The following is a 27,515-nucleotide window of genomic DNA, read 5'->3' on the forward strand; positions in this document are numbered from 1 at the left end:
ATAACTCATCTATATCGTCATATCTTCGATTTTTTATCGTATTTATCGATTTTTTATTTCCTTGGTACACGTCATCTACTAGTGAGTTCCAAACGCGGTGTCTATTTCTGTTTTTACTCCCGCAGCTTATCACTCGAGGCCAGATGGTCGAAGCGGCAACAGCTGCTTTCCCCGACCATTATCTCGGTCGACGCACCGACCGCCAGAACACTGATTAGCATGACTGACGAAAATTACCAATGCGCACAAGCAATTCGGACCGCGGCTCACTTCCTTCGGCGGTCAAGATCTCGTGCGTTCCGCAATGCACACAAACTCATGCCGGGTGGTGGCGATCGCGGGCAGCGTTTTGCGCTAGGTCAGCACCCATATAGTCTGATCTGGAAAGCCCCTCCGAGTGCGTGCACCGACCATCCCCTATCGACGAGCTCTGAAACCACCCGCAATACACCACGGCTGCCAACATGGCTGGCGAAAAACAGCCCTCTTGAGGTGCTCGCGAATCGATCATTCCAAGCAGGAGGAAATTTTTTGCCCGGCGTCGAGTCGTGAGTTTCGACCGCAACTTCCTCCCTGCAGTTTGTTGGTGCGCGATGCGTCGTCCGGGGGAGGCCGCTCAAATGCACGCCCGCCACCCCTTCCGCTGCGATGCCGAGGGGTTGGCCACGGTCGTGTGTCTGCAATAGTGTCGCATACCGAGGGCTGCCCACACGACAGCACCAGCCAGGTAAGTCGTCTCCGCGTCTGCTTTTGTAATTAGGCCCGAAATTTAGCGCACTTGCGAGTGCAGTTAACGCCGTTTTTCAGCAAGAACGTGCGTTGGGCGGTGCCCCTTCGGCTGCCGGCTGTCGTGCCACAAACTTGCTTGAATAAAAAGCACGCGTTCAAAAGATATTATTGATTTCTTCGAGTCACGAGCAGCATGACGATTTTAAAAGAGGGTTCGTATCGCAAAATTATCGATCTAGGCTGGAAACGAATTTTCTCTCGCGGTTTGCGAATCGTTTTCCGGCCCAAAGCGTGGTGTGTCCGAGGGGTCGCGCGAGCCTCGTCAGTATTACACCTCTGGCTGCTGCACGAACGAGGGTGCATACGGTTCTTGTCATGCGGAGCCGGCTCATAAATGATGTTGTGTGAGAACAATGGCCAGCCGAAACAGGCGTGCTTAATAAATGACACTCTAGAGCGAGCCGGCTTTCACAAAGGGCGCCAGTCACGTAAATGCCAGTGCCGGCACTTGCTAATTTCGTATTTTTTGTTGCGCGTTGGAATCAATGTTGCGTCACTACTGCTGTGCATACAAGGGGCGTGCGTGTGACGTCCGGCTCGCGGGGTGCGACCTACCATTCGCGCAACTCGTTAAAAATTGACCAAGCGATTGTCTGTCAGCGCCCGCTTGTTTGCCGTGCAAACCACTCTCCCGTGATTTGATGACACACAATTTGTTCCCAAGTGTGCAAAACCCGTGATGTTTATTTCTGCCTCTTTTCCCTCGTAAAATGCACTATAGATCTTTTTTAGGATCGCAGTGAAATTTTATCTTTCCTGCTCCGATGCGTGTGGCACATTTGTTAAAAGCAGCACTACTGGGACAACAAAACCGATAGACTTATCAATTGATCACAGCTTTAGAAAAGCTAATAAAGTATAAAATGATGTAAAAATATACTGGCTGGTTTTGTATAAACTTATTGAAATTTCGAATAAAAGAGTAATTTCCAACCGGTCAATTTTTTCAGGGAAAACTTCCAATTATTATCTAGTGGATTCATTCGCTCATTCAATATACTATATCGTGAATTTTGCTTATAGCTCTATTAAAATTGGTAAAGTTTTGGCGAATCATCCAAGCTGCTCTAAACTTGTAAGTTTGAAATAAGCATACCACGTAAAACGCGATGCGAGCTATTGTGTACCGCTGTGTACTTTGCACCGATTTCCACAACACAAGAGTCACGTGCCCCCGTGCTTAGCATATTAAAGGAAGCTGAACGAAGCAGACAATATGAGCTGCTCTCCAGTAGAAAATGGAAAAAGTGCACATTTTCCGCACATTAGATTGTTATGCAAAATTTGGCAAGGAAGAGCACCCGCGAGGGAGTGTTGTTTTTTAATTAAGACGACGAGGCAGGTATGCCCCATTGTTGGTTCGAGGATAACCGTGTGTCTCGCTCGCGAACATGCATATATGCAAATAGGTTCGTGCCAAGAGCGGGAACAAAAGTCTCTCTCCGGGCAGTAGCACATCTAAGGCCTCATTCAAATATTCCAGCTCAAAGGGCCCAAAGTTTTCTCAGAAGCCACGACGAGCGTGTGTGAGCCGTGAGCTTCGCATACTTTGGATATTGCACTACTTTTGAGAGCCCCTCTAGCTCGACGCTGCTTTGTTTCACCAGACAACGGTTTGCGTGGCCGATAGATAATCCTCAGCAGGATTTGATCGGACGATCAGTTCATCGTTCCTTTGAGGGGTAAAAGTAATAGTCTACTTGCGATGCAAAGCTTTCATTTCAAACGTCCCTTCTCTAACTTATAAAGTCTGCATGCAGAACAAAATCCGAAAAAGCTCACTATCAGTTGTTATATATCCGGTCAGGTCTTTTCGTTCCTCATGCTGGAATGCCAAAATTATTCATGCAGTTGGGGCGATGCAAAATTAAAACGGCGGGTCAGGCAAGAGCGAATTGTTCGCGGTATTCATGAATTTTATACGACCTTAGTTGCCTGCCGTTGGAACGGAACGCGCCAATGGTTTGACTTCCTTATTCCGCACCAGAGGTGCATTTCAGAGGCTGATTGCTCCCATGGCTTCGACCTTTTGGACCTCTGAGGGACCATGTTAAATTAAATCCCTTTTGCAATCAAATTTAAATTATTGCAGTGCGAAAAGGTTTTATTATATATATTTTTTTAAATTTCATTGCTTTTACGTTGTTATTTTTGCACACCTTTAAGTTAATAAAATGTTTTTTATGTACATTACAGTAAATATTCGTGTGTGACAAAGTGCTCGTGACAGCAAACGCGCTATGAAATTGATAAGATAATTTGCTATGACAACAGGTAAATTTTGCGCTTGAGTAACTTTGTTTTGTAACGTGGACGACGATGATGACACGCCGTTGTTTGTGTTTGATAGCGCAGAAAAATATTTACTTTCTCTACACTGATTTATAATTTCATTTCACTTAAATGATAATTTAATCAATCCATACGTTTTGAAGTTTCTGTTGTAATAACTTAATTAACCAAATACCAAATACTATGCATATGCTCTCAATCTTTGAATACAAGGAATGAGGATTATTTTATTTAAAAAAATTTAAGCTTGTGGCCTTTATTTTGCATGATTAAGGTAATTACAGGCAAGCTGAACATGACAAGCAGAAACTACGTGAACGCGCGAAACATAAAATGAATCGACTTTGTCATAACGTGCCCTATTACTACTATTATGACTTCGTTTCCAATGTTCCCCAACGGAATTGCAACATAATTATAATCGTCATGGCAGAGTTATTTTCCAGCGCAGCAATTTAAGTTATCAATTATCCATTTGCCAAGTGAAGCGCAATAGTTAGTATTCACGAGAGGGCTGAACAATGCCGCACCGCGACTACTTGCGGTGCTCGCGCGTGGTTTCAAAACATCTGAGCGAGTGCAATGAGCCCGTCAGCAGAAGTGTCGGGTGAAAACTGCATTTAATGAAATAATAACTCGCGACACAATGCAGCAGCTATAAAGCAGCGCGCGCGAGTTAGAAACGACGAAAACGAAGCTGCTTGCATGCGCTGAGCAAACAATCTCGCGCTCGGCGCTCATTAACTCATTTGCGACGCGCCTTTGCACCAGTGAGCACCGGTCGCTGAGCTGCTTTTTCGGTGGCATTTCATTATTTGGTTCCGCCTCATTTGCTGGCATGCTTGGCGAGGAATGATCGTTAGCGCCGCTTTGTGGAAGGCTCTTCTTCCTTGCTTGAGAAGGCACTCTCTCCCAAGCTAATAATAGCTCCAGGTTAGTTGACGTGTCTTTCAACTCCGGTCAAAGTTCACGAATTTGGTTAGAAATAGATTCCCAGCGTTCGTGCCGCCGTTTCTTGGTGCCACTTCTAGTTATTTTCATTAATTGTTTGCAAACTTTTAAAGAAGACAGGGATACAGTGTTAATGATTGTTCTCGTTGCACAATTTTTTAATGTTTCCTCCGTACCGTACAAAAGCAAGTAATGGGAAATTTCCACTTCTATCTTGGGAATTTTTCCAAATTTAAAATATTTCATGGCTGGATATATTTTTATATATAGTTTTTACAATTTTAAAGCATTGGAAAATGTTTGTTAACCAATGAAAAAGGATAGTTACAAAGCGTAAAACAGTTTTATGACTTTAAGGACTTGATTTAGTCCGAAAATTGTGAATATTTCTTGAAATTATTTAATATTTTAATTAAAAAAATATTTAAGCTTGATAAACTTAAGGAGGAAATTTATTGATGAGTAAACAATTTTTCAATCCAAACATAATTACAACGAGAGTGAAGTTCATTTGCATATTAACGCTGCATCAAGTGAGGGGTATTTTGAGTAGATAAGTTATCTTTAGAAATCTTGACAAGTTCTCTTTTCAAGGATTTTAAAAAAGCGAAAGTCATCGCCTGCCTTTATTAAGTTTACAACATTTTAAAAGGTTACTCTTTGCCCCTCACAACTCAAAATTAAATGACATGCTTACTAGTTTAGCTATTGATTTCGTGGAACAACCTCTCAGAAACTCGAGTCAAAACGAAAAAAAGAGTTAATAAAAATCTGCATTATATAAGTAAATCGTTTTTAGGACCAAGTTTTTTAAATTAACCACGTAATCATGTAAATCCACCAAGGATTGATACTGGAAAATCGATGTTGCGATTAAAATTGCGCAACTTTCAACAAACACCCAAATTTTCACAGTCGAATTGATTGTTGCAATTTTCTTGGAAATCGGAAATTTGCGTTTAGTTGTTGAAAGTCACGCAATTTTACCGGGACCAGGACAAACTCATCCCTTAGGACTCCGTTGAAGCCAAAATTTATCTAAGTAGCAGGGTAAATTTTTGAGAAAAAAGGCTGCAAAGTTAGCATGCTTCTCAAATAGCGAGGACTGTCTCCTATTTTATTTCACAGCAAATAATTTCCCCAAAAGGTTTCAGTCACTGTTGGACAGATCTCGATGAGAAGAATCGAAACCTGCCAAAAAAATATGGTCAAGTGCTGTAAATTTTGGAGAAAAATTGAACTTTTACTGTAGCAAGTTCCCTTTTTGACTATTGCAAATTGTTTATCGATCAACTGCTAAATGCATCCAACAATTCAAATAATTTTCAATTGTCGCCCTATATCAACCCACTTTAACTGGTCGAATGATATCCTTGCCTTTTAATCAGCCTGCTGTCGGTTTTATTACATTTTACCCGAAAGGTCAGCCCATGAGACCCATAACACTGTACTTCAGGGCACCATCTCTGCGACATGCAGTGTTGAAATCAAATAGATATTGATTCGAGCCTGCGGCATAGAGTCCGTTGATAATGGGAAAAAATGGTGTTTCTGGATAATTCATGAGGGCAGCGCGGCCGTCATCTCGTCATGTGATAATGCTGCGCCATCCCGCCCGCCGCCTCCAGCTCTCGGGACAGTGATAAATTGGCAATCAATATTGCCTACCAGTCCACTTATTGTGCGTGCGGTTATGCTTTTTTATTCGTGGCGAGCGTCTCTCATTTTGCATACTCTTCGATCCATTTCTTTTTTGGGCCGCGCACGTGTGACTAGACGCCCTTGTTTTGGCATCGTCTGGCTCTTGAGTTCTTGGGATATACGACTCTGAGATTTTATCTGGCGAAGGCATTGACTTTTGACAACATGGGTCAGACAACGTATATTTTTTTATGTATTAATTGATGCATTTTTGAACCGAGATTATTTTAACGAGTTCATTCAGAAAAGATTAATGACTCACTTCTTCAAGCGAGGACTCTGTGTTTTGTGTAGGTTTAGTCTTAAATCATACTGCAAGCAAAATTAAATTCCGCTGAGCAGTTAAGAGTCCAGAGAGTATAATTTATGCCATGGCACGGCACTGGCCAACGTATTAATTGCAAAGCTAGCAGAATGACGGTCGGCACCTCTAATTCGATTTCCACTTGTCTGCGGTCCTTTTGTCTTGCTTTGCAAACGTGCCATTCAAGCAAAGGGCCAGGCAAACCATTAAGCAGTGCTTTTCGTGTGTTGGCAGGATGTGGGAGTGGGCGTACGTCGGAATCAACGCTTCAGTCCCTGGGGATGGAGGGCCCGAGTGTGCAGCTTACCTCAGCAAAAGGGTCATTTGGGTGAGTGTGTATTGTTAACTTTTGCCAACGAATGCTATTGTTGAATCACTCGTCTGCAATGGAAGCAATTTAATTCAACCCAATGGGAACAAATGGTCGTCCTAAAAATCAATTTTATCGATTTTCACCAAAACTTTCAAATTTTATGGAGTTTTAGGAATGCTAATTTCGTGCTTATCGTGTTTTCATTGCTTTTTTGTCATGACTCCGTATGGCTCTTAATTTCAAATTTCAATTTCATTTTCCTATTCATGATTTAATCAAATCCAACAATGGCTCTGGTCTAGTTTGAAATTTGGGCTTGATTATGTTTCTTGTAACTAAAAAATTAAAAACCTTGTGGAGTTTAAAAGGTTTTAAAATTACAAAGTTAAGTGAGATTACAAAACCAAAATATTATTGCATGCAAAATTATTGATATTGTTTTGTCAAATCTCACTGTGTCATCACGTCTTTGCATTTTGACTATCAGATCGAGACAGTTTACACAAGTGTCATCGCGTCGCTGCTAATCGCGTGGGGTTGGCGACGGCTCACCTTCTACCAACCGCCCGACTACAAAGTGCCCACGCCGCACCGTCCAATCTACTCGCAACAGCAGCTGCAAACCAGAACCTACCTCTTGCTGCTCTACAGCTTCATTTGGGGCGTCGAGGTGGGCTTCAAGTTTGCCTCCCAAACTGTCTTGTACCTCCTAAATCCATGTCACATCGTCACACTGATTCAGGTTTGTAACGAATTTTAATTTTTGATTCTACAATTAAAATCTTTTTTGTTTAGAGGTAGCGAGCTAATTAAACTAATTAACTGTTTAAAGAGTTTAAATTTACGTCTAATTAATATTATTAATTCAAATCGACGTTTTAGCTCTAAATGATATGTTAACTTTAATATATATTGGTCAATAAGCAATCTAATTATGTGTGTTAATTAGTTGTACCTTTTGGCTGCACCTCCCAGTAAAACTGCGAGTGGTTGGTTCCGCCTGCATCTTAACTACCTAAACGGTGCAATCCTGGCTTTTGTTTTCCCAGTCACAGACTCGAGACAGGTAAAACCCATCAGCAGCCTTTTTTTATTAGCTGACGACGGTTATTACTTCATTTCGACTTGCAGCTACCTTTTGAGACTGTCACATACTGGTTACAACACTCAATGATGCTCATTGTACCTGCATATCTCATCAAAATCAAAGGTACAGGGCAAAGTTGATTATGATCTGAAAGTGCAAATTTCGATTGAATGAAATATAGAAACGCCCTTTTTTCTATCGATCTATGCAACCTGTTTGGCGTGCGTGTCGAGCAGGTTGCGGCCCTCAGCAAATTGCCGCTGATAACTGGTGACTTTTCCCATTGCAGGTGTTTACACAGTTGAGTCTGCTCGTGATTTTAGTTGGAACGCCTTGGCTTATGGATTCATCCTTCTGTACCACTTCCTTGTACTCAGTTTTGTAGGAAGGGTAATTTTTCAACAAAAAAAATATATATTTTTAAATATTTCCACCTAAAATTTAATAATTTCAGCCGTTTGAAGTTAACTTGAACCACATGCTGTGCCCTCTTCCTGCGGACCCGTTCAACGGCCAGTGGTACAGGTCGGCCGCGGTGATTCACGAAGCTCTCCTATGTCCACTGTGCAGCAAGATGATGTGCCTTTTCCAGGGCTTCATTAACAAGGTAAGATGGACAAATTCTTTACTTGGTGCGACATTCATTAAACTCAACCAAATGTCAGGGAGATTCCTACGAAATTGCCTGTGCCAAAGACGAGAATCAAACATCGGACAAGACTTCTCTCCACGGAGGGGCGAAGGAGGAAAACGGTTCAGCGATGACCGGCCACCCTCACGCGGAGTAATTTGCAAAAGCCCCTAGCTGTGGCTCATATATGATCTCACTCTGGCAGAGAAAACGCTCACATGAACGACTTGCCACAGCTATTCACTCGAGTAATTTAAATTTGACTGCTAAATCAGTAACTTTGTAGAAGGCCTTAAGCGAAGTCTGTAATGGATCTTGTTAAAGTTTTGATCAGAGAGAGTGGGTTTTAAGGATTGCAGAGGGTTAAAATATTGCGTGTATTTTAAAAGTTGTCATTGTTAGATGATTCTATAATCGGATTACGACAAATTGAAATGAATCGACACTCATCCACGGTTGTGACAGAGCAAATAGATAGAAGTGTGTGTTTCTGGACAGATGTGTCATTTCTAAGAGAACGGCTAATTATATGAAATGTTGTGAATTATATAGAAACATTTCTTGATTTGTATCAAATCAAGATCAAAAGAGCATTGTTTAGAAAAGAGTGTGTTGTTATCAATTTATACAATTTGTGGCCTCTTAAACAGACATTTATTGTGATAGGCTTGCGATTGTGCGGGGAGTGAAATTGGCTACAAATCCATTTGAAATGTTGAGCTACTTAAAGGTTTTGTGGTGACAATGATGTGAGTATGGTCTAACGGCTTGATTTTAATATAAATGAATGCTGTGTCCAAAATACTGTATAATAATTAAATAATAAACGTTTAGGGAAATATAAACTCAATATAGCCGAGAGAATTGCCAGAAAAATATTTAAACTTGATTTTTATCAGAAATGCAATAATTTACAAGCTATACCAAGCATGTGTGGGTGAACAAAATAAAAATTTAACTGTCAATACTACTTAGTAAAGCTCCTCTCGGAAAAAGAGCTTGGAAAAAATGTTTAGAAGACTAAGGAATCTGAGTTGAAAGAGTTTCATGCTAGCCTGAAAATTCCGTCAAGATCTGGTCAAGAATGTGTTATATTTTGCAGTTGCAGATCTCCTTGGAAGCATCTCATGTTTCTGGGGTGAGAATGTGACTAAGTTGAATAAGTTTGTGATACTCAAAGAAGATAATGGCTATCCTTATTCTTAAAGCTGGATTCAGCAGCATGTGTATTGTTTTTTTTAACTTAAAATGAGGAGACAATACAAGTGGTAGATAATTTTCATGATATTTACTCCCCTCTTCACATTTAACTGTGATTAAATATAAAACAAAACTAAAACCAAATTGCGCATGAGTGATTCCAGACAATTGTATTGTTATAGGAAGAATCAGTTGAATGGCGTGTCTTTTTTTGCAGTTTTAGCATTCTGAACACTTAGAGTAAGTTACTCTTGATAGTCTTTCAAATTTATGAATCATACCTTCAACATTCTACTTACAAAATGTAAACCAATAATAAAAAAGTTATACATTTTTTAAGTCTGCAATTTTTATGACCCCCACAGAAATATTGCTGTTTGAAATTGAAAGTCAGACATTCTAGAAAAAACTTGTATTTAACCAAGATGACATATATCCTTAACAATTGATTTAAGAGCTTAAAAGTCGTAAAAAGATAACTTGTGACCAACGAAAATCAACAAATGAAGATGTCACTGTGCTACAAAAGTTTTATTCGAATAGTGTATTTGGTCCTGTCAGTATAAAATAATCATATCACATAACAAACTGGCTGAGAATTCCGAATCCACAGAAAATATACCAATACACAAGTAAAAACAAATTAAACAAAGTGTGCACAATGTGCGAATGGTCTCTATTCATCCATTAATGACTTAAGTATCCCAAATATTTGAAAATTTAGATAATTTTGTATATAAACAACTAAAAACTCCATTCTACGAGACTCGTGCATGTCATTTGTCTTCAGACTCTATAGTCGGTGTTTGCAGGGTTGAGGGAGTTGTTCCCTGAGCCAGCTCAGGGTTTAGGTGAGCCAGGGTGCGGATCGCCTCCGCTATTTGATGAGGGCTCATTCGTTGTGCAATTTGAACCATTGCGTCAAGCGCAATTTCGGGGCACTCCTGCAATATAGTTGATTTTGTGAGCAAAATGGTTAAAATCGGTTATGGTTTATAATTACGTTCAAAGCCGCAGTGACTCTGCGCACAACGGCGTCCCTGTGGACGCAACGAATGTTTTCTTGGACAATGGATGTACTGCGGAACTGCTCGTCAAGCTGCTTCAAGAGCCATTGAACTATCTCCTCGTTGTTGTCCCAAAGGTGAACCTGAAATTAAAATATTAACAACATCAATTTTTAAGATTTCTGGCTAATGTGTCAGATATTTTTGATGCTACTTTCATAACTAGTGATTGTCTCCAACGCTTGAATTAAAATTTGTAATCATGATGAAAGAAGCAAAATATTAATATTTTTCCTCTCATCTACAAATTCAAGTGAGTGTTCAAAATAAAGTAATGTTGATGTAGAACTAAAGACAACGTAAAGTAACAAGTTTTCAAGAGCATAAGGTGCTCTGGGTAAGAAATAATTTTAAAAATATAGAAACTTACCTGAGTTTGACCTCTATCTTCGACGAACCACCTCCGTAGCATGGCTTCAGTCTGGCCAGGGCCGAGTTCAGGTTGCACCGTCTCGAGCTGAGTTTTGACTTGCTCCTCCAAGAGCAACCGCCGCATCCGCCAGTAGAGAATCTTCCTCGAAGATCTCCAAGGGACAATGTCTTGGATAACTCCCTTCTCCAGCATCCTCTCGGGCAAGTCATGCAGGTCGGCAAAGTGGACCGCCACTTGGTGGTACATGGGCAGCAAGAACTTTTCCCGCTCCGAAATCTTAGTTGCAACCGAAGGGTCGCTGGTGCTGTTCTGCTGCTCGATGAGCTTGATCAGGGTCGGGTCGAGCCTGCGCATCACCTTGATCAGGTCCTTCGCCCTGAACCTGATTTCCACAATGCCCTCAGGCTCGAGCACGCCTCCTCTGCTCTCGGGGTCGGCGTACATTTCCATGTGACGCGGGTTTATGGAGGGGTCGACGACGGCCCAGGCGCCACCTCGCAGCTCCCCGTTTGGTGGAATGTAGACAATGATGGGCTGCTTGTACTGGTGAAGGCCGTCCACGATGTAGGCGCCAAATTTGACTACCTGCTCGTACATGTCTTTCATGCCGCCAGAGAAGCCACGCCAATTGGCGAAAATAAACAGGGGCAAGTCCTCGCGGCCGAAGTCTTGAATGGCCTGCGCTGTTTTGTACGCCGAGTCAGGGAACCACACTTGACCAGCTTGCGAGATGGTCTATAAAAGTGTAAATAGTGCAATCATAACCAAATTTAATATGAATTAAGGTTAATCTGCACTTTTGAACGTATGTTTGCCTAACACATATTTCAATTTATTTCATATTTATCAAATTTTATGGCAACGTTTAGAATTAATTTGAAAATATGACTATCAGAAAATGAACAGTGAAATTTGAAAAATATCCATCCTGACACTGAATCTTATCAACAATATCAGAGTTATGTTAACTTGGGTTGTATTTCACTCAAGACTTTCATGCAATTTGCGTTATAGAAAATTTGATAGAAAATTTTATAACAAAAGAAATACTTATAAGAAATACTAAATCACACACCTTGGCTTCAGAATCTAAATTAGCAGGGTCAGCAGGCAAGTTGAGCTCTACCGTCCTAGTTTCCACAGCAATTACTCCTACTGGAATGCCTCCCAGCCTGGCCCTGCCACAAACAACAGTCTGAGCCCAAGGCTGCAAGATTTCCTGGAATGAGCCAGCGTCAAAGAATCCGCTCTCCCAGGCATTTGCGTTGGCTGCAATTTGATCAGTTAGAATAGATCCATCAATAGTTTCCTTGACTTTACTTGGACTAGGTCGGCCAGCCAACATCCATCTAGGATCATAGGGTGCCTTAGTGGGCATGTAAGTCACATCTCTCTCAATGGGGTCAACAGGGGTAATAATGGGCAAGGGACCACCTTTGCGCTGTGTTAAGAAGAAAATTGTAAGCTCTGTCTATTTTTTCAGCGAGGGTTCTCACGTTTGGAATGTATGAGAGCCACTGGAGGATGGTGTACACGCCTTCCAAGTCACCCTTGGCAGTAGTGTGAGACACACCATTATTGTACATGATTTGAACTCCACCCAGCTGGTTGTTAGATGCATAGACTTCCCTTCCAAGGAGCTGTAGAATGTTAAATAAGACAAATATTGCAAACAGACGGAATTTTTAATTGTTACTTTGTTAAGAGCAGCATAGCCAGTCAGGATGATGTGGGAGTTGTCCAGCTGGATGACTCGCTGTCCAAGACGAACAAGATAGGAGCCAATACCAATAGCTCTGCAGGTTACCATGGAAATGGTGACAATATCTTGGTACGCTTGAGACGTTTCTCCAGCAATCATGCCAGCGTAACGCAGGTTCTCAACGCCAAGACCATCTTCCTTACCTAAAAAGGAATATAATTTCACAATATCAAATAACCCCATGTTTACATTGAACTATACATGTCAACTAGTTTATGAAATTTACAATGTTAAGTTGAGTTAACTCACCAATGATGTCTGTAATTTTGTATCTGGCTTCACCTTCATCATCAATCAAAATAGCGTGCACAGAGTTCATTGCGGAAACTTTTTTGAAGTCCTCTGGGGTCAAGTACAGATACTTGAAGCCCTGTAAAATCAACCAGTAAGCAAAATAATTCAGGATGATTTAAATCTTACCTTGTCAGGTTCATCTGGATCCTCCCAAGCAACTTTGAACAATGGCTTCAACTCGTCAGCAAGTCCGATTCTGGCACCGCTGTTTGCCGACAGGTAGATTCTTGGTATTTTCAGCTTTCTGGAAAGTTCCGATGCTTTCAAAAAGACCAGATCTTCATCTGGTCCAAACGAGCCCACTCTGAATGTGATGTCGTTAGCAATGACAATTATGTCACGTCCTGTGGGATATTCTGGCGTGTACAGGGTGATCCTCCAAGCGACCATTCCAGCCTGAGTGACAGTGTTGTATTTTCAAGTATTTATGTGAATAATTGACATACATTGTTCTCTCCAGGGAGACGCTTTTGTTCTACAAGAACACCATCAGACTCCAGCACCAACTCGACGCAGTCAATGACTTGAGAAGGAATCTGCAAGTCCTCTGAGGTGGCAAAATTTTAGTAAAAATTGGATAAATAATTATATGTACTATACCTCCTGGTCTGCCCTCAATAAACTCCTTCCAGAGTTTTTCTGTGTTTTGCCTGAACATGTCAGGGTAATCGTAAACGTAAGTAGTTCCTGCAACTTGTGCCTGGAATCTCTTTTGTTGGAGGTAATCCTTGGTCACATATGGTGTGGAAATAGGCAGCCCATGCAGAACTCCTTGTCGAGAGCCATAAGACTCAAACTTGATCTGAAGTTAAACATCAGTTTAATTTTCCTTAACGAGGAAAACTTGAATGAGTTACTAACCACTCCAGATTTGGGATCAGTGACTTCTTTGTAGAGGTTAATATCAAGATAATAGCCAGAGTCATTGGCCAAGCAGAGTCTGATGTTTGTTAGTTTCGCCCCAGGCGAGGTCCTGATGGCCATTCTCAGTTCTGCCTGCAACACTCTCAGCTTCCAAAGGCGTGGACCATACCGAAGCACCATGTTTGTAACGCATTCTTCAATCTGCAAGTAAAAATAAATAAAGTAAAAGCTCAACATCTGTTAAAAGCAATGAAACCTTGGCTGGATCCATGATAACAGATGGTACAAAGTTGAGGAAAATGTGGTTGCAGTCAGTTCGTCTGCTGTCCGGATGCGAAAACGCAACTTCCAGCTCATCCATGGCTTCAAGGATAACTCGTTCGCCCTCATTTTGGAGGTACTCAAAGGAAGCTTCTTTGGTAATTAAATCAGAGTGCCTGATGATTGAGCGGATGAAGAAACGGAAGTCTGTCACCTCTTGACCTTCCGCGACCTTCAAAATATAGTTTTAATCACGACCCAAATTTGAAAAACGCATAATTTACCTTTGCTTTTCCCAGATAGAGGTGCATTTTCTGATTGGCCGTAGGTAAAGCTTCCAAATTATAATTCTTCATTCTATTCAACTCCAATTGGAATGCAAGAGCTGGCTCTAAGTGCCTGTAAATTCTGTCCTCCCTGTATCCATCGCGATGCCTGAAGGTGAAGAACTTTGGGAACTTTTGGCGGTCCAGCACCAAGAACGTGACTCTCCTGATGCTCCGCTCTGCCAGATCATCAGCGTGATTTGCGCAAAATGCGGCTAATTTTTTGGCCATGGTGTTGTCATCTATATCGTTTGACGATTGCTTGACGGCGACGTTCAAGATGTAAAATGGTTCAACCCTCTGAAAGTTCCATAAAACATTGCATTATAACCTTTAAATTTAAGGGTTGCATTATTTAATTTAAACTGAAATTTATATCTTTCCTCCTGCCATAAACAAAACTCATCAAGATCAACAATTTCAGTTATTTGTGATATCAGCTATTTGGCATGTCTGAATTAAATTATTTGATCCTACCTTATTGATCTGCTCAACAGCATGCTCTCCATGAGATGTGCTGATGTTGATTGAGGTCGAGAGGCGGCCTTCGCTGCCTTCCACAGCTTCCATGTCACCAGGCGAGACACAGCGACCATTGGCCATATCGTCCAACACATCAATTAATTCTTCTGAGTACTTCTCAAATTCCTCATAGGTGGTAAACGCTGCCATTACCCCCGTGCGCTGGCAATTTTCCAGATCATAGGTGGCATCAACAACTTCATCTGGTCCACCGTTTCGATTGTGAGGAATGCGGTTGGGGTGAGAGGTGGGCAGCAGGAATTGGAAGTGGATGCAACAAATTTCGCCAGAAAGTTCCAAATGTTCCAATCGTGTCAGGTCATACGAAATGTATGCCCTCCTCAGGTACACCTCAAGAGAAGCCATGCAAACAGCTTTGTTCGTGTGGTAGAAGAAGTCGTGCAGAATATCAAAGATTGACGTCTCAGAGAGAATCAGTTTCTGTAAATTTTCCGGATGGAACTCGTGGCCATACATGTCGATTGCTGAGAGGAAAATCGACTCCATCTGGTTATGTCGAAGTTCGTAGGCAGGCTGGTGAGCTGCGATCAGCACTTGTCTGGCCCTGAGAGCCACCCTAGAGTGCTCAGAGCGGTTAAGAGAGGTCAGTTCGCTGAGAGTGGAGGCGAGTTCATCGGTGAGACCAGGCTCGTTTGCCCACAAGTGGTCGATCAACATAGTCACAAGCACGTTTTTCTTCGCAACCTGTGTGTGCGAGAAAATTGTGCTTGTCACTGCTGCCATGTCATCCTTGTGCTTTTCTCTTATGGCAGACACACATTTGTCGTAATGACCTGGAATTGAACAAATCAATTATTTACCTTGCAGATGTAGTTTAGAATTTATATTTGACTGCCACTCATTTAATAATGTAAATTATATTCTTACAGCACAGAACACTGAATTTAGAGAAGAGCATACAACTTACCAAGCTGGAACTGGCTTTCAACTTCGTAATATTGTCGCAGAAGCTCGTGAACAGCAGTCTTCATGCGACCTCTAATGCCGTTTCTATAACGCTGCACTAGCTGCACAATGCCCTGAGTTGTGAGGAAGAACACGTCGCGGTCAGCTCTTTTCTGCAGAGTGGCTGCGTGGGAGTCAATTACGCCTGCAATTTGCTGACTTGGGAATTGAGCAAGAACAGAGGTGATGTTGCTTTGGTACTGAGACATCAATTTGCGGATTTTCTTTTCCACTGACGGTGGAATGCGACCAGAGATGGATGAAATCACTTCCTGAAATTTGGTAGTTGAAGATGATTCAAGTAAATTGGTACTTCCTCTTTCATAGAGTGTATTTCCATTTTTTTAAACTTAATTGTGTTTAAGAATGGCACATTTATACACAGTATATAAATTAACCAAATCTGGTGGTAAAAACTTCATTACCTGCAGTTCAAGTAGAGGGAGGTTGGGGTCCCTGAGAGAGCTCATGAACTTCTCAATGATTTCTTTGCATCGCTGCACATGGTAAGGGTCAGGCAAGCAATATCCGGCAAGAGTATTTTCCAGCTTTTGCCTGTAGCTGTTGTGGATATAGTTGAGCTTGTCATTGTACGCCACACCAATTTGCGCATCCATCAGAGGCCCCTCGTACTTTTGAGCCCTGGTCACCAGGCTGGGGTCATCAAGCTCAAGCCGGGCAATAAGTGCGCCTGCGTCCAGCACCGCGCCAGGTCGTTTCTGTTGGAAGATGTTTCCACTCTCTGGGGCGGCGACGTTCAGCATCATTTTCATCACTTCGATTGTTGCGTACTCCTGGCCACTTTGGACATGTCCTCCGTCCTCAATGAGCCAGTTGACCAGTTTGCCAGCGGATGGTGATCGCAGAAGTGAGGGATCGTTTTCTTTCTCAAACACACAGGTCTGGTTGCCAATGACAATGCGCCAGCGGTCCACCTCTTCCTTCATATATGTCAGGTAACTGGCTCCGTCGATAGATAACAGGAGAGCTACAATTTGTTTCATCATAGAAGGTTTCCGCGTTTTGAGTTAAGTTTTAACCAACCTCCATCAGCCATTCTGTGATAGTCAACTTCCTTGAATGAGCCATTCATGATGAGAAAATAAGATTCTGGACCAGACCGAGTGACCTGCACAATGTACTTGAATTCTTCATTAATTAGCTCAACAGTCATGCTGTTTTCAAGAGTATTGGATCCCTGGATTTGTCCTCTGAAAATTGATTATAATTACTTAAGTTGATGGTGGCCAAAATAATTGATTTTACTTTTCTAGAGACGTCTTGAAATTTTGGAAAGATGACTCGATATTTTTGTCTGCAATTTGCAGCGCTCCGCAAATAACACCAAGAAGAATGTCTGGCTTTTCAGCTTTCACTCGCTCAGAAATAAGCTTGTCCAGCCACTGGGTGTTGATCACATTGGATTGGAAACTCTCGGTTTCTAGAAGAGTTATCAAGTACTCAACAGTTGTGCGGAAATCGCCTCTGATAGACAGCTCCTTGAGGGCAATGACAAGGTTTCTACAAAGAGGAATGAAATATAAAAGAGATTCTCACAAGCAAAATAAACATACTCTCTAGCCTGTTCTCTGTCTTCTCCCCACGAGAAACAATGGCCAAATTGTGAGTCAGCAAATTCGTGCAAACCGCCAGCAGCTGCCACACTGAAGTACCCCCAAACATTCTTGGATGAGCGGAAATTTAACTCTTGAACTGTTCCAGAGCTGGGCTTGAAACCTGATTAAGAATCTCAATTGCCATTGCATCGAAATTATTTGGATATTTATACCTTCATCGGGATTTTCACTGGTGATGCGAGCAGCAATGACGTGTCCGACAGGTTGTGGCTTGTGCCTTGGGTTGTCAAAATCAATCTCAGTGTCTGTCCATGGAGGCTCGCTGTACAGCATCCTGATATCTTTGATGCGGTGCAAAGGCAGGCCCATAGCAACCTGAATAGCATTAGATGAGATTTAGAATTACTTTAAATTTTTAATTTTGTGGTTTTTTACCTGCAGCTGGGCAGCCGGCAAGTTAACGTCAGCTACCATTTCAGTGCAAGGATGTTCCACTTGGAGCCTCGGATTGAGCTCAAGGAAGAAAAAGTTTCCATCCGTATCATACAGGTACTCCACAGTGCCTGCACTCACGTAGCCGACCATTTTTGCCAAACGTACAGCTGCCTTCTCCATTTGTTCAAACACTTCTTCAATGGCAATTACACAAGGAGCCTCTTCAATGATTTTTTGGTGACGTCTCTGGATAGAGCAGTCACGGCCAAAAAGGGAAATGGCATTGCCATACTGATCAGCCAAAAGTTGCACCTCCAAATGGCGCGCACACTTTGCTAGCTTCATCACAAAAATTGGAGAGCCTGGCACCTCTTGTTGCACCTATACTTTTACCGTCAGATTCTCATAAAGACGTTATTTTATTTCAATTTTACCTGTCTGAATAGGTTTGGGAACTCATCAACACTTTCAGCTTTCCTGATACCCTTGCCACCGCCTCCCTCACTGGCTTTGATCATGACAGGAAATCCAATCTTCTGAGCTGCAGTCAATCCTTCCTCAGCAGTGGTAATGCAACCCTTTTTGTACAACTCAGTGGATATCTTGATTTTCTTTCCGCTGTATTGAGCAATGAGTTCTGAAAAACGAGCCTTAATTATGTAATTAACCTTGAATTAATGAATATCATTTACCTGAACCGGACCATGGCAGTGTTGGAATTTCCGCAGTTTGAGCTACAATACTTGAAGCGATTTTGTCTCCCAATGCCCACATAGCTTTCTCTGGGGGTCCAATAAATGCAATATTGTTCTTATGAAGCAATTCCGGCAGTTTTGGGTTTTCTGAAGCATGCCCCCAACCAGCCCAAACAGCCTAAAGGAAAAGTTTTATGAAACAATCTTGCAACTTGGGCCTTTACAAATGTACCTGAACTTGCGATCGCAGTGCAATGTCAATAATCAATTCTACATTGGCGTAATTATTGTTGTTAGTCCCTCCAGGTACAGCCACATAATGATCTGCCATCTTGATGTACTCAGCATTAGCTATTAAAGCATGAAATTAAATGAGTTTCAGAAAAAACGTAAATAGCAGATTATACCTTTCAAATCCTCTGGTGTTACCATGACGACAAACCTGATGGCCCTCTCGTGCCTGAACATCTCGTACGACCATCTTCGGATGGACCGCATGCACTTGACGGCGGCGATTCCATTGTTGGCAATCAGAACCTGTGGATAAGCACGTAGGCAGCCGGGTTAGCTAACTTATAATAAAAATCCCTTGCGTTTATCAAACCTTATTGATGACTCTTGTGCCTCCGAATTTCTTGACAAATTCCTCAGGAGTTGCCACAATGAAGTCCTTTTCCAGCATTTTCGCCTTGAGCACTGTCCCTTGGGACATGCTAGGCCTGAAACCAAAAACGTCCATATTGAAAGACAACTGTCAAACTGAATAATCTGTTTGGTGGGCTTGTTATCGCGCTGATGTAAATTGACCCAAAGAGAAGATAGTTTGCTAAAATAGTGCCAGTCATCAAGAGGATGCGTTTGGCGTAAGGCGCAGGATACTTGACGTGATCAGTGACCTTGCATCTTTTATGGACGGAACTATTTCATCAAAGTAAGGATGCATTTGCCTAGCTTGAACTTGAGGTTGATCAGCGCGCGCGATAAAAGACCTCAATCGAGTGTTTTGCAGCAATTATAATGAATGCAATTTTCCTTTCGACCTGCAATGACGACCACTCAACGCGCGTTTCACAAGAATTGATCGTATTTACAATAACAGCCGTTAATAGCAAGTTAGAAATCAAGATTTTTACACCATTTAACAAAGATCTAAATATTTCAGCCAAAAAATGTGCAAAAGCTTTGAATAATGAATAAATTAATGCTTTCAAAACTGCTGAGAGCCGCAGTCGTATTTTTAATTGCGAAACCAAGTTGCTGAGGCAGTTTTGCAAGATTGAGGAGCAGGTTGAGTTAGTTAGTCGAAATCTAGAGGCTGACTAAAATTCTCATTGGAACCATGCATCATAAATGCAACCACTAGCTTGGTTGCTTTTTTATCAGTGGTAGTAGTATATGATAAGGTTATTTTGCGTGGCTGAGTGGCGTTTAGATAGAGTGCCTGTCAGAGAGATTTTAGTTGCCATTTAAGCGTAGAGCGTAATTACTTAAATGTGAAAGCTGTTTATTTACTCCGTAAAAGTAGATTGCAAGACTGATAAAAAGGTTACAATCAAATTAAGATATGAGAAATTGAGAAAAAACAATGTCAAGTATGGACCAGCATTGGTATGGCATGATGTTTTCCTCAAAATTTCATTTGAAAGATTTGTGGTGACTACGCAGGCAGTAAATTTTAGAATCAATTTTTATCTCAAAAATAATGTTTTGAATTTGTCGAGATTTGTAATAACTTTAAATTTCTGTATTTTTTCAACTGTTAACTTTTGAATCATGCTTCCTTAGAAAAAAACCCGCTTTTATATTGAAAATTATTGCGCTGTAATTTAGTGAAATAAGTTATTCTTTGTGGTCACCAATAAATTCATCGTCTATGAATCTTACGGGCGATATTTCACCTGCCAAATGAAAATAATGATTGCGCGAAAGCGGAAGTGGGGCAATCAGCGATGAAAATGAACGAAACAGGTGCACACACATCTTGGAAGTGATTAAATAGCATTGACCTGTATCTGTGCGAGTGGCAGCGGCCGGTGTGCACCATGAAAGGTCCGGATTTATTTTACCGATTTTTGTCCGCGGCCGGTGAGGAGCACGTCAGGTTGCACACTGATTGTGAGTTTCTGGCATAATTAACCAGCAGCAGCCGATGCAGCAGCCTCATTAATTAATTGGCGACCAATCGCACGGACCGAACCAAATAATGCTAATAATAATTACGAATATATCACAACATGCACGCGGCCGCGGTCAACACAAACATTTGGTGGCTATTTTTACCTACGCTAAGTTCGCACTGGCATCAGCACCCCATCGCGACGGTAAACTGCACTTGCAGCTTGTCTTTGCGCGAGATTTTAAAAATATTAACGCACTTAATAAGGAATAAATTTGGGATATAAAACTCACCATAAAAACAAGCCACAATCGAAGGCAACCTATGATGACCTTGACCAAGAATACCACATCCGAAAAGCAAAACAAGCCAATTTTAGCTTGAAGCGAAAAAATCCTATGATAATTTTCAACCGGTTCAAATTGGACTTAACTAGTTCGTTCATTCTTAGTTTAAAATGACATTCTTGAAAAATAACTATATCTTTTCAACGTGTCTGCTATTTCTCCTGCCACGTATATTAGAAATTTAAGTGCGAGCTCTTCCAAGGCCTCAAAGAACAATAAATAAATTAAACATTAAAAGGTTTAAATGCCGATATCCTCAGAAAAACGTATTCACGTATTATATCATCTCGTTTTTATTTGATTCAAAATATAACATTTTTAAAGTGGGAAAAGAAGGCTTCCAAATTTCCGACAGTTTTGAATCGGAAAAGAGGCAACAAACAGTTAAAGTAGCGAACAAAAATTAGGAAACTAACTAACGCCAGTTCCTCATTTACGATCTGAGAAATCGCATGAATGTTACGAAGTAGTTTGACAAACAAAGATATTTCCAAATATATGACAAAAAACAAATTTTCCAAATATGTTATAAAATAGAAAAATAAAAAGACAGCACTTAGAGCTGCTAATGGAGCACCTTTTGTGTTTCTCGGGTTCCATGTTCAATCTTAGGCATCAAGCACGGTCATCAAACAACAGAGCACATGTTCATTGCTCCAGCTTCCATTCATGACTGACATTAAACGCAATGCAACTGCGCGAGATCCGCTGCCTCAGCTATAGCTATTGAATAATGAAACAACCACTACTTGTCGTCTTCTGGTTGCATACTAACCTCAGTCTAAAGGCTGAATAGTCGTGCATCTCGCGCCAACAAAATCGCTACGAGCGAGTCGAGCGACTCGCGCTGCACTGGCAGCAACAAACGCACTCGTCTATTGCAACGTCAAATAGTGAAAGTGCGTGAATGAGTTGAGTTCCTCAATCGACTGAGCGCTGACCCTCCAAAGGAATTCTCGTGAAACGGAGAATCACCTGATGTTTAAATTACCTGGTGAAACGCTCGAATGGAGGAGCTCCAGTAACTATGGGAGAGGCCATGCAAACATCACGCCACCCGTTCGCGCAGCTGAGATTGTGCGTACGGCATTCGCCTCACTGGGCACGCGACTCTTTTCGAAACTAATATCCAGTTTTAGCCGGGTTCTTCCTACCTCAATAAATGGCCGCACGAAATGCTTTCGGCATGCTAAATTTGCCTGTGACGTCCGCACCTAACTCGAAGGCGAACAATTGTGCTGAATGGATTTGGCAAAGTGTCTATAGTGGTTGAAAGGGCTTGATACTCAGCTGACATGCACACGTATATTGGAAATTGAAGCTTGATAACATAAATAAATAATGGCAAATGCCTCAGCTAAATCTGACTTGATCGTTCTCCTTGCAAGTTGCTGTTTTTGAGCCAAATTTTAGACAGTTTTAAAATATATGGGCTGTACGTTGTGCTGATTACTTCCTTAAATGCAATATAGATAAAAAATGCTATAGTAAAAATCTTTGAGACAGCTTTAAAAAAAATTTAGATTAATTTCAACAAATTATATTACAATTATATCACCACGGGAATTTGTATCCTTTAATTTCCAAAATCAACCCACAAAATAAGTATACACTATTTAAATCACTTGTTTCTAGATAGAAGGCATAAAAATTACTAATAAAATGAAGAAACAACAGATGCAAGCGCTTGATTGCATGGATTTTTTACTCTGGCATTAATAAAGTGTCGAGTTCATTCAAAATAAATTAATTTTGTACTATTAATATCAAATACACTTTTCCACACTGAGAAAAGTGTAGTGTAAAACGATATAATTCACGATTTTAACTGTCCATGCAGTAATGGTTACTGCTTGTCATTTTCTGCCTTTGTTAATGGTATCTTAAATGATGAAATTCTTTGACAATAATATTAATTTTGAATCATTATTAACAATAAATATCAATATAATATTGTGACATGCACAATAAGGAAACAGCAGAATACAAAAAATAACAAATAATCAGATAATTAATCTAGAATCTAGATATTTCAGGTATAAGAAAAAGTTGCTTAATTTTCTTCTTACAGCAGACGAAATTTGAAACATCGGGAAAAAAAACAGCTGTATGTAGTTCAGTTCAAGTAAAAAAATTTACTGACGCATTTATCTCAAATTGAGATAAACCACTTGGTCATGAGCAAAACATGCACTTCATTAATGATCACTGGACGCATTAAAAAAATTGGATCTCGGGTACAAGGCCGAGACAAAAATTACGTTTTCATCGCTTTTAAGATATGCAACACGTGACAGACAATCATTTTCTTACAATTTAGTCAGTTTCCACCCACACTGTAAAGCGTTCAAAAATTAATTGGATAGTTAGGTCAATCTCATTGGAATCTCATTGCATGGCTTCTAATCTTAACTACTTTTGGCGTCGCAATATTTGATGAATCATGGGCTATCATTGACAATGAGGTGGGAAGAAAAAGAAAAACAGTCAAAGTGGAAATAACATAATGGAAATGGAGATATCAGAGCTAATTTCATATGGTTTGACCTTGGGCCTACGATAATCGCTCCCCGGCCCATGTGCTTCGACCTTTTAAGAAGTGCAAATCGCGTGATCAGCATTCTATCTTGCACACTGCTAGCACCCTTTTATCATTTGCCGCTCGGCTGACCGATTCTCAAGATGCTCGGTTTATCTGATCAAATTTACGTCTTGAAAACAACTTTCTTAGTCGATTTGAAAAATGCGTATATTCGTCCCAGAGACGTAAGTTTGTCATACTAATATTGTCAAATGCAAAGAGGCGTATTCGGTCACTCTCCTGTGCGAGCTTTTCGCTTGACCGTCACTGTACGCATTGGCAGACAATGGCCCCAGCGATGGCTCATTATCTAATATTCAACAGCTAACACAATAGAAGGGTATCCGAGGGTCAAGAGGAAGCAGCGAGCGCATATTTCTGTGCACGCGTGTCGGGCTTTACCTGAGTCTCTTCCTGCGCTCATTGGTGCCGAAGGTGTTACCGTAGGTAACTGAGTCGACAAAAGAGTCCTGTCTCTGCAACTCGGCGAGCTCCTGCATGTCCTCTTCTTCATCCTTATTCTCGTCGCCGCCGACAAAGAAGTTGGGCCGAGCCTCGCTGCTTTCTTTCCCCTCCATCTCAACTCCTGGAACATTTCGCAGGAATAAGACCACGTTTGAAAATGAAGAGGAAATGAAGGAAAAGCAAAGAAAACCCCCCAATATGGCGCAAATTTTGTATCTTTTTAATAACATTTGATGCAGAAATATTGCGCAGAATTGCGAAGATAGGCCCAAAAATCATGTCAGCATAAAGAGACCGAAGCAGAGACACGACAGCGCGGAAGGATTGACGAACCGACCTTCTGGCTCAGAAGGTGTTGAGGGCTGCTGCAATTGAGGCTCTGTGGTTTCTAGTTGTTCCTCTTTCTGGCCGAAGATGCGAGAAAAGAATGACATGAGTCCTGCAATCAGTAACAGTATTACGAGGATCAGTGCCACAGGGTCCATCGGCTGATGTCGGCCGGACGAAGTGAGACAGACTGGGGTCGCAGCCGCTATAAAGAGACAGAGAAAACAAGAAATGCAAGGACTCGCACTATAGCGCAGCGCACAAAAGGGCAAGACGAGAGCGAGAGAGAGAGCCGCAATGACCCACGAATAAATTATTTTTGCAACGCAGAATGATGATGATGGTGCATAAAGTCGGCATAAAAAACTGCAGCAGAATGACGAATGTAAAATGTGGAGATTCAAATTTCAACTATTAATTTTGTTACCGCGTATTTAAAAATTTGTATAATGTTACAAGTTGTATTTGTTCTTTATTTAGCGATTACCACGTACAAGATTTATATAAGTAGTTCTAAACGGGTTAAGATAATTTCAGATACAGTACAAATGTTGAGTAGTTGTAATATTTAAAATTTTTAAAGTGAATAAAATCTTTAATCTATTTGTAATTAGACCTTTGCTTCCTCCTGAGTGAAATTACATTTTTTTCGAGTATTGATTCAAACATAAGTACCATGAAATACAGAACATGTGTATAAAGAATGATTTGTATATAACTAAAGATTTAATATTTCTGTATAAGTTTTTGGCAAGATTTTAACGCGATAAGTCCATCACTCTAAAAATGAAACCAATGAGTTTTGAAGCGTGAAATAATTTGTGGGTACCTACAGGGATCACCCCAGTGTCAGCTGCCCTCCTTGTGCACCGCACCAAAGATGAAACTCGAAAGAGTGCGGGATAGCACGCGATTGCAGATCCGCCAGATTCGGCCCCCCTCCTATCACCAAGATTATGCTTCTTCAGCTTCTTCTTCTACCAATTGCGATTGCACGTCATGAGACCAAAACAACACTGATGTGAGAGCCGACGAATGCAACGAGCAAAATCATACCCACCACTCATGATTACGCTGCGAAAATGACTGACACTCACCGTGTCATTCAAGTTAATAGCGTAGGCAAACGGACCTTTACGCTGGAGTAGCAAAACTGGCGCTTCCCTTTGCTATGCATTTCAACAGGCACGCAATACACAGCATCTTATGCAAGAAGTGCCAAGGCCGACGACTCTCGTGTGTTCATCTGGCAGCCAGGATTTATTAGAGTTAAGTGGAAATTGGAAATTCTAGCGGTTTCCCTCGTCATTGCAGTTGCAACAAGAAATAGTTGACGCGGACAATATTCCGACTACTCTGGCTATATATTAATGATACGTATGTTTTAAATGTTTGGGTTTTAGGTAAGGATTCAAATAGTAAAAATCAAAGGGTTTATATCCCAAGAATTCAATAAGGTACTGTATCTATGTGTGCGCGCAGTAAGTGCGGAGCGTGAAATAAATTTGTCTTGTGCCATTTGAGATTCATTCCTTTCCTCCCAGAGAAGCCACCACGCAACGCGCACATTTCATGAAGGTGTGGAAAAATTTCGCTTGTTGAACTGAATGACAAATCAAATCCAATCAAATTTCAATGCCACAATCAAAGAACCCTACATCATAATTTTCTGCGGTTTTGTAAGATATAAAAACTTTCTCAGGTCGAATTTCACCTTTATGTAGTTTGCTCTCTTCTACTCCAGATTCGTTATCTATTGGCTCACTGTATTAGAGACCATGCCGTTGCATTTAGAAAGTGCATCTCCATGACAGGAGGAATCAGTCAAACCTGTTAGGCTTTTAGCTTGCGCACCAAAGAACGATGAATAATATTGGCAGAATTTCATCGACTATTTCCCCTTCATAATTCTAGCCTGACCGGATCCAATAAGGTTAGGTCAAGAAATTCTAGGAAAAACATTAATAGTAATGGGGAAATCTTTAGGGATTGACGACGAAGGAAATCTGCAAGTTGAGGCTGACTGCTCCTTAGAAATCTCCACCTTATTGTGTGTGCAATAACGCGTGAAAAAAGTGTGCCAGTTGAATGACAAAAAATCAAGGTTGTTACGGCGAGGAAAATTACTTTTTTGTCCAATGCCCGCGCGTACAAACTGAACAGTCAGCATCACGTTGAGTACGCACGCCAGGATACATAGTCAAACTTTCAGAAGTAATGTTGTAGGTGCATTGAGATGATTTGCAATAATAATAAGCGTAAACCTGGCGCAAACAAAAGTGAATAATACTGGAATTTTTTAACGCAAATTAAATACGAATCAAAAGAAAAAAACGAGAAAGAGTAAAATATTATGACTTTTAAGTTTTGGAACAACGACCTAGTGGACGGCGCGTATAGAAATTATGTTGTATAACCCTTTCATCATTTAATTAATTTCTATCGCACGGATTATAACAATGATTATAATTGATTTTGATTTGAGCGCGGTAGTAGATCTGATACTCGTATGTTGCAAAATTAAAAGAAATGATGAAACTTAATAAATTGCAAAAGCATGGTAAAAGAAGCACAAAAAATACAAAATCACCATGAATAAACAAAATATGTACCTCTATCCAAATTGAGCACGTATACAAAACACACACACACACACACACACACACAATAAGCATGCTTTGAAATATTCATGTTGGTATTTTATTTGGCATACATACATACACACATGATAATTATTAAGTATTTGGCAAATTAAGATTCGTGACGAATTGACGTTTCGTATAATTTAACAATATGTATATATAGCGATCAAGGAGATTTTTAAATGAAACCTGACGAATTTTCACGATAACATAAACGCTTATACAATTTGAAAGCGAATACACATGTGTGAAGAAAGTGACAGCATAAATAGACAGGAACATTGCACTCACCTTACTGGGACTGCTCTCCAACCAGAAAAAAATGTTTGCACTCGTGAGTTGCACAGCAGACAGTTTTAGAGGGTAAAAATTGTGAAGTACGGATACAAGTGCATATCGCCTTAGCGAAGGGGCTCGACTAGTTCAATGTCATTAGTTAAATCAGTCGCGGTCAGTGCACAAAAAACGTCAACACGAGAAGAGCTAAAATAGAATTTTTCATATTTGGCCGCGCCACACCCCCATGCACCACTGCAATCATCAGTACTCCTCACCACTTGAATACTTCAAAGAAAATTCGATATAGCATTGAAAAGTCATTTATTATCCCCTAACTTGACATATTTG

At 40.9% G+C, this 27,515-nt stretch overlaps 2 protein-coding genes across 13 annotated transcripts; one reads left to right on the forward strand and one right to left on the reverse strand.

Annotated features, from left to right (window-relative positions):
- Positions 1 to 130: 130 nt before the first annotated feature.
- On the forward strand, positions 131 to 8,918 carry LOC135941693 (transmembrane protein 164). 2 transcript variants are annotated; one of them, XM_065487351.1, is made up of 8 exons: positions 131 to 727; positions 6,272 to 6,365; positions 6,838 to 7,092; positions 7,300 to 7,416; positions 7,482 to 7,560; positions 7,727 to 7,827; positions 7,892 to 8,044; positions 8,103 to 8,918. In XM_065487351.1, the coding sequence occupies exons 2-8, from the start codon at positions 6,273 to 6,275 to the stop codon at positions 8,223 to 8,225; spliced, it is 921 nt and encodes a 306-aa protein (XP_065343423.1). In that variant the 5' UTR covers positions 131 to 727; position 6,272; the 3' UTR covers positions 8,226 to 8,918. The 2 variants fall into 2 exon arrangements, with proteins under 2 accessions (XP_065343423.1, XP_065343422.1); XM_065487350.1 differs by lacking the exon at positions 131 to 727 and adding an exon at positions 3,743 to 4,014.
- A 747-nt stretch (positions 8,919 to 9,665) lies between these two features.
- ACC (acetyl-CoA carboxylase) lies at positions 9,666 to 27,380 on the reverse strand. Of its 11 annotated transcripts, none has more exons than XM_065487328.1 (30): positions 27,180 to 27,380; positions 24,257 to 24,358; positions 23,857 to 24,040; positions 19,015 to 19,129; positions 18,818 to 18,947; positions 18,643 to 18,761; positions 18,408 to 18,588; positions 18,150 to 18,352; positions 17,716 to 18,096; positions 17,493 to 17,655; positions 17,278 to 17,440; positions 16,970 to 17,224; positions 16,748 to 16,914; positions 16,129 to 16,691; positions 15,666 to 15,975; positions 14,693 to 15,531; positions 14,174 to 14,515; positions 13,885 to 14,121; positions 13,626 to 13,829; positions 13,365 to 13,566; positions 13,211 to 13,311; positions 12,891 to 13,160; positions 12,720 to 12,840; positions 12,405 to 12,613; positions 12,205 to 12,348; positions 12,029 to 12,149; positions 11,784 to 11,977; positions 10,706 to 11,443; positions 10,272 to 10,418; positions 9,666 to 10,212 (listed from the first exon to the last, which is right to left on the reverse strand). In XM_065487328.1, exons 2-30 carry the CDS (start codon positions 24,351 to 24,353, stop codon positions 10,045 to 10,047), a joined length of 7,068 nt encoding a protein of 2,355 aa, XP_065343400.1. In that variant the 5' UTR covers positions 24,354 to 24,358; positions 27,180 to 27,380; the 3' UTR covers positions 9,666 to 10,044. The 11 variants fall into 11 exon arrangements, with proteins under 11 accessions (XP_065343400.1, XP_065343396.1, XP_065343398.1 ...); XM_065487324.1 differs by lacking the exon at positions 27,180 to 27,380 and adding an exon at positions 25,080 to 25,331 and having other exon boundaries at positions 24,257 to 24,451; XM_065487326.1 differs by lacking the exon at positions 27,180 to 27,380 and adding an exon at positions 25,080 to 25,330.
- Positions 27,381 to 27,515: the final 135 nt, after the last annotated feature.

This window comes from Cloeon dipterum, chromosome 4 (assembly GCF_949628265.1).
Source record: "Cloeon dipterum chromosome 4, ieCloDipt1.1, whole genome shotgun sequence".
Classification (NCBI taxonomy): Eukaryota; Metazoa; Arthropoda; class Insecta; order Ephemeroptera; family Baetidae; genus Cloeon; species Cloeon dipterum.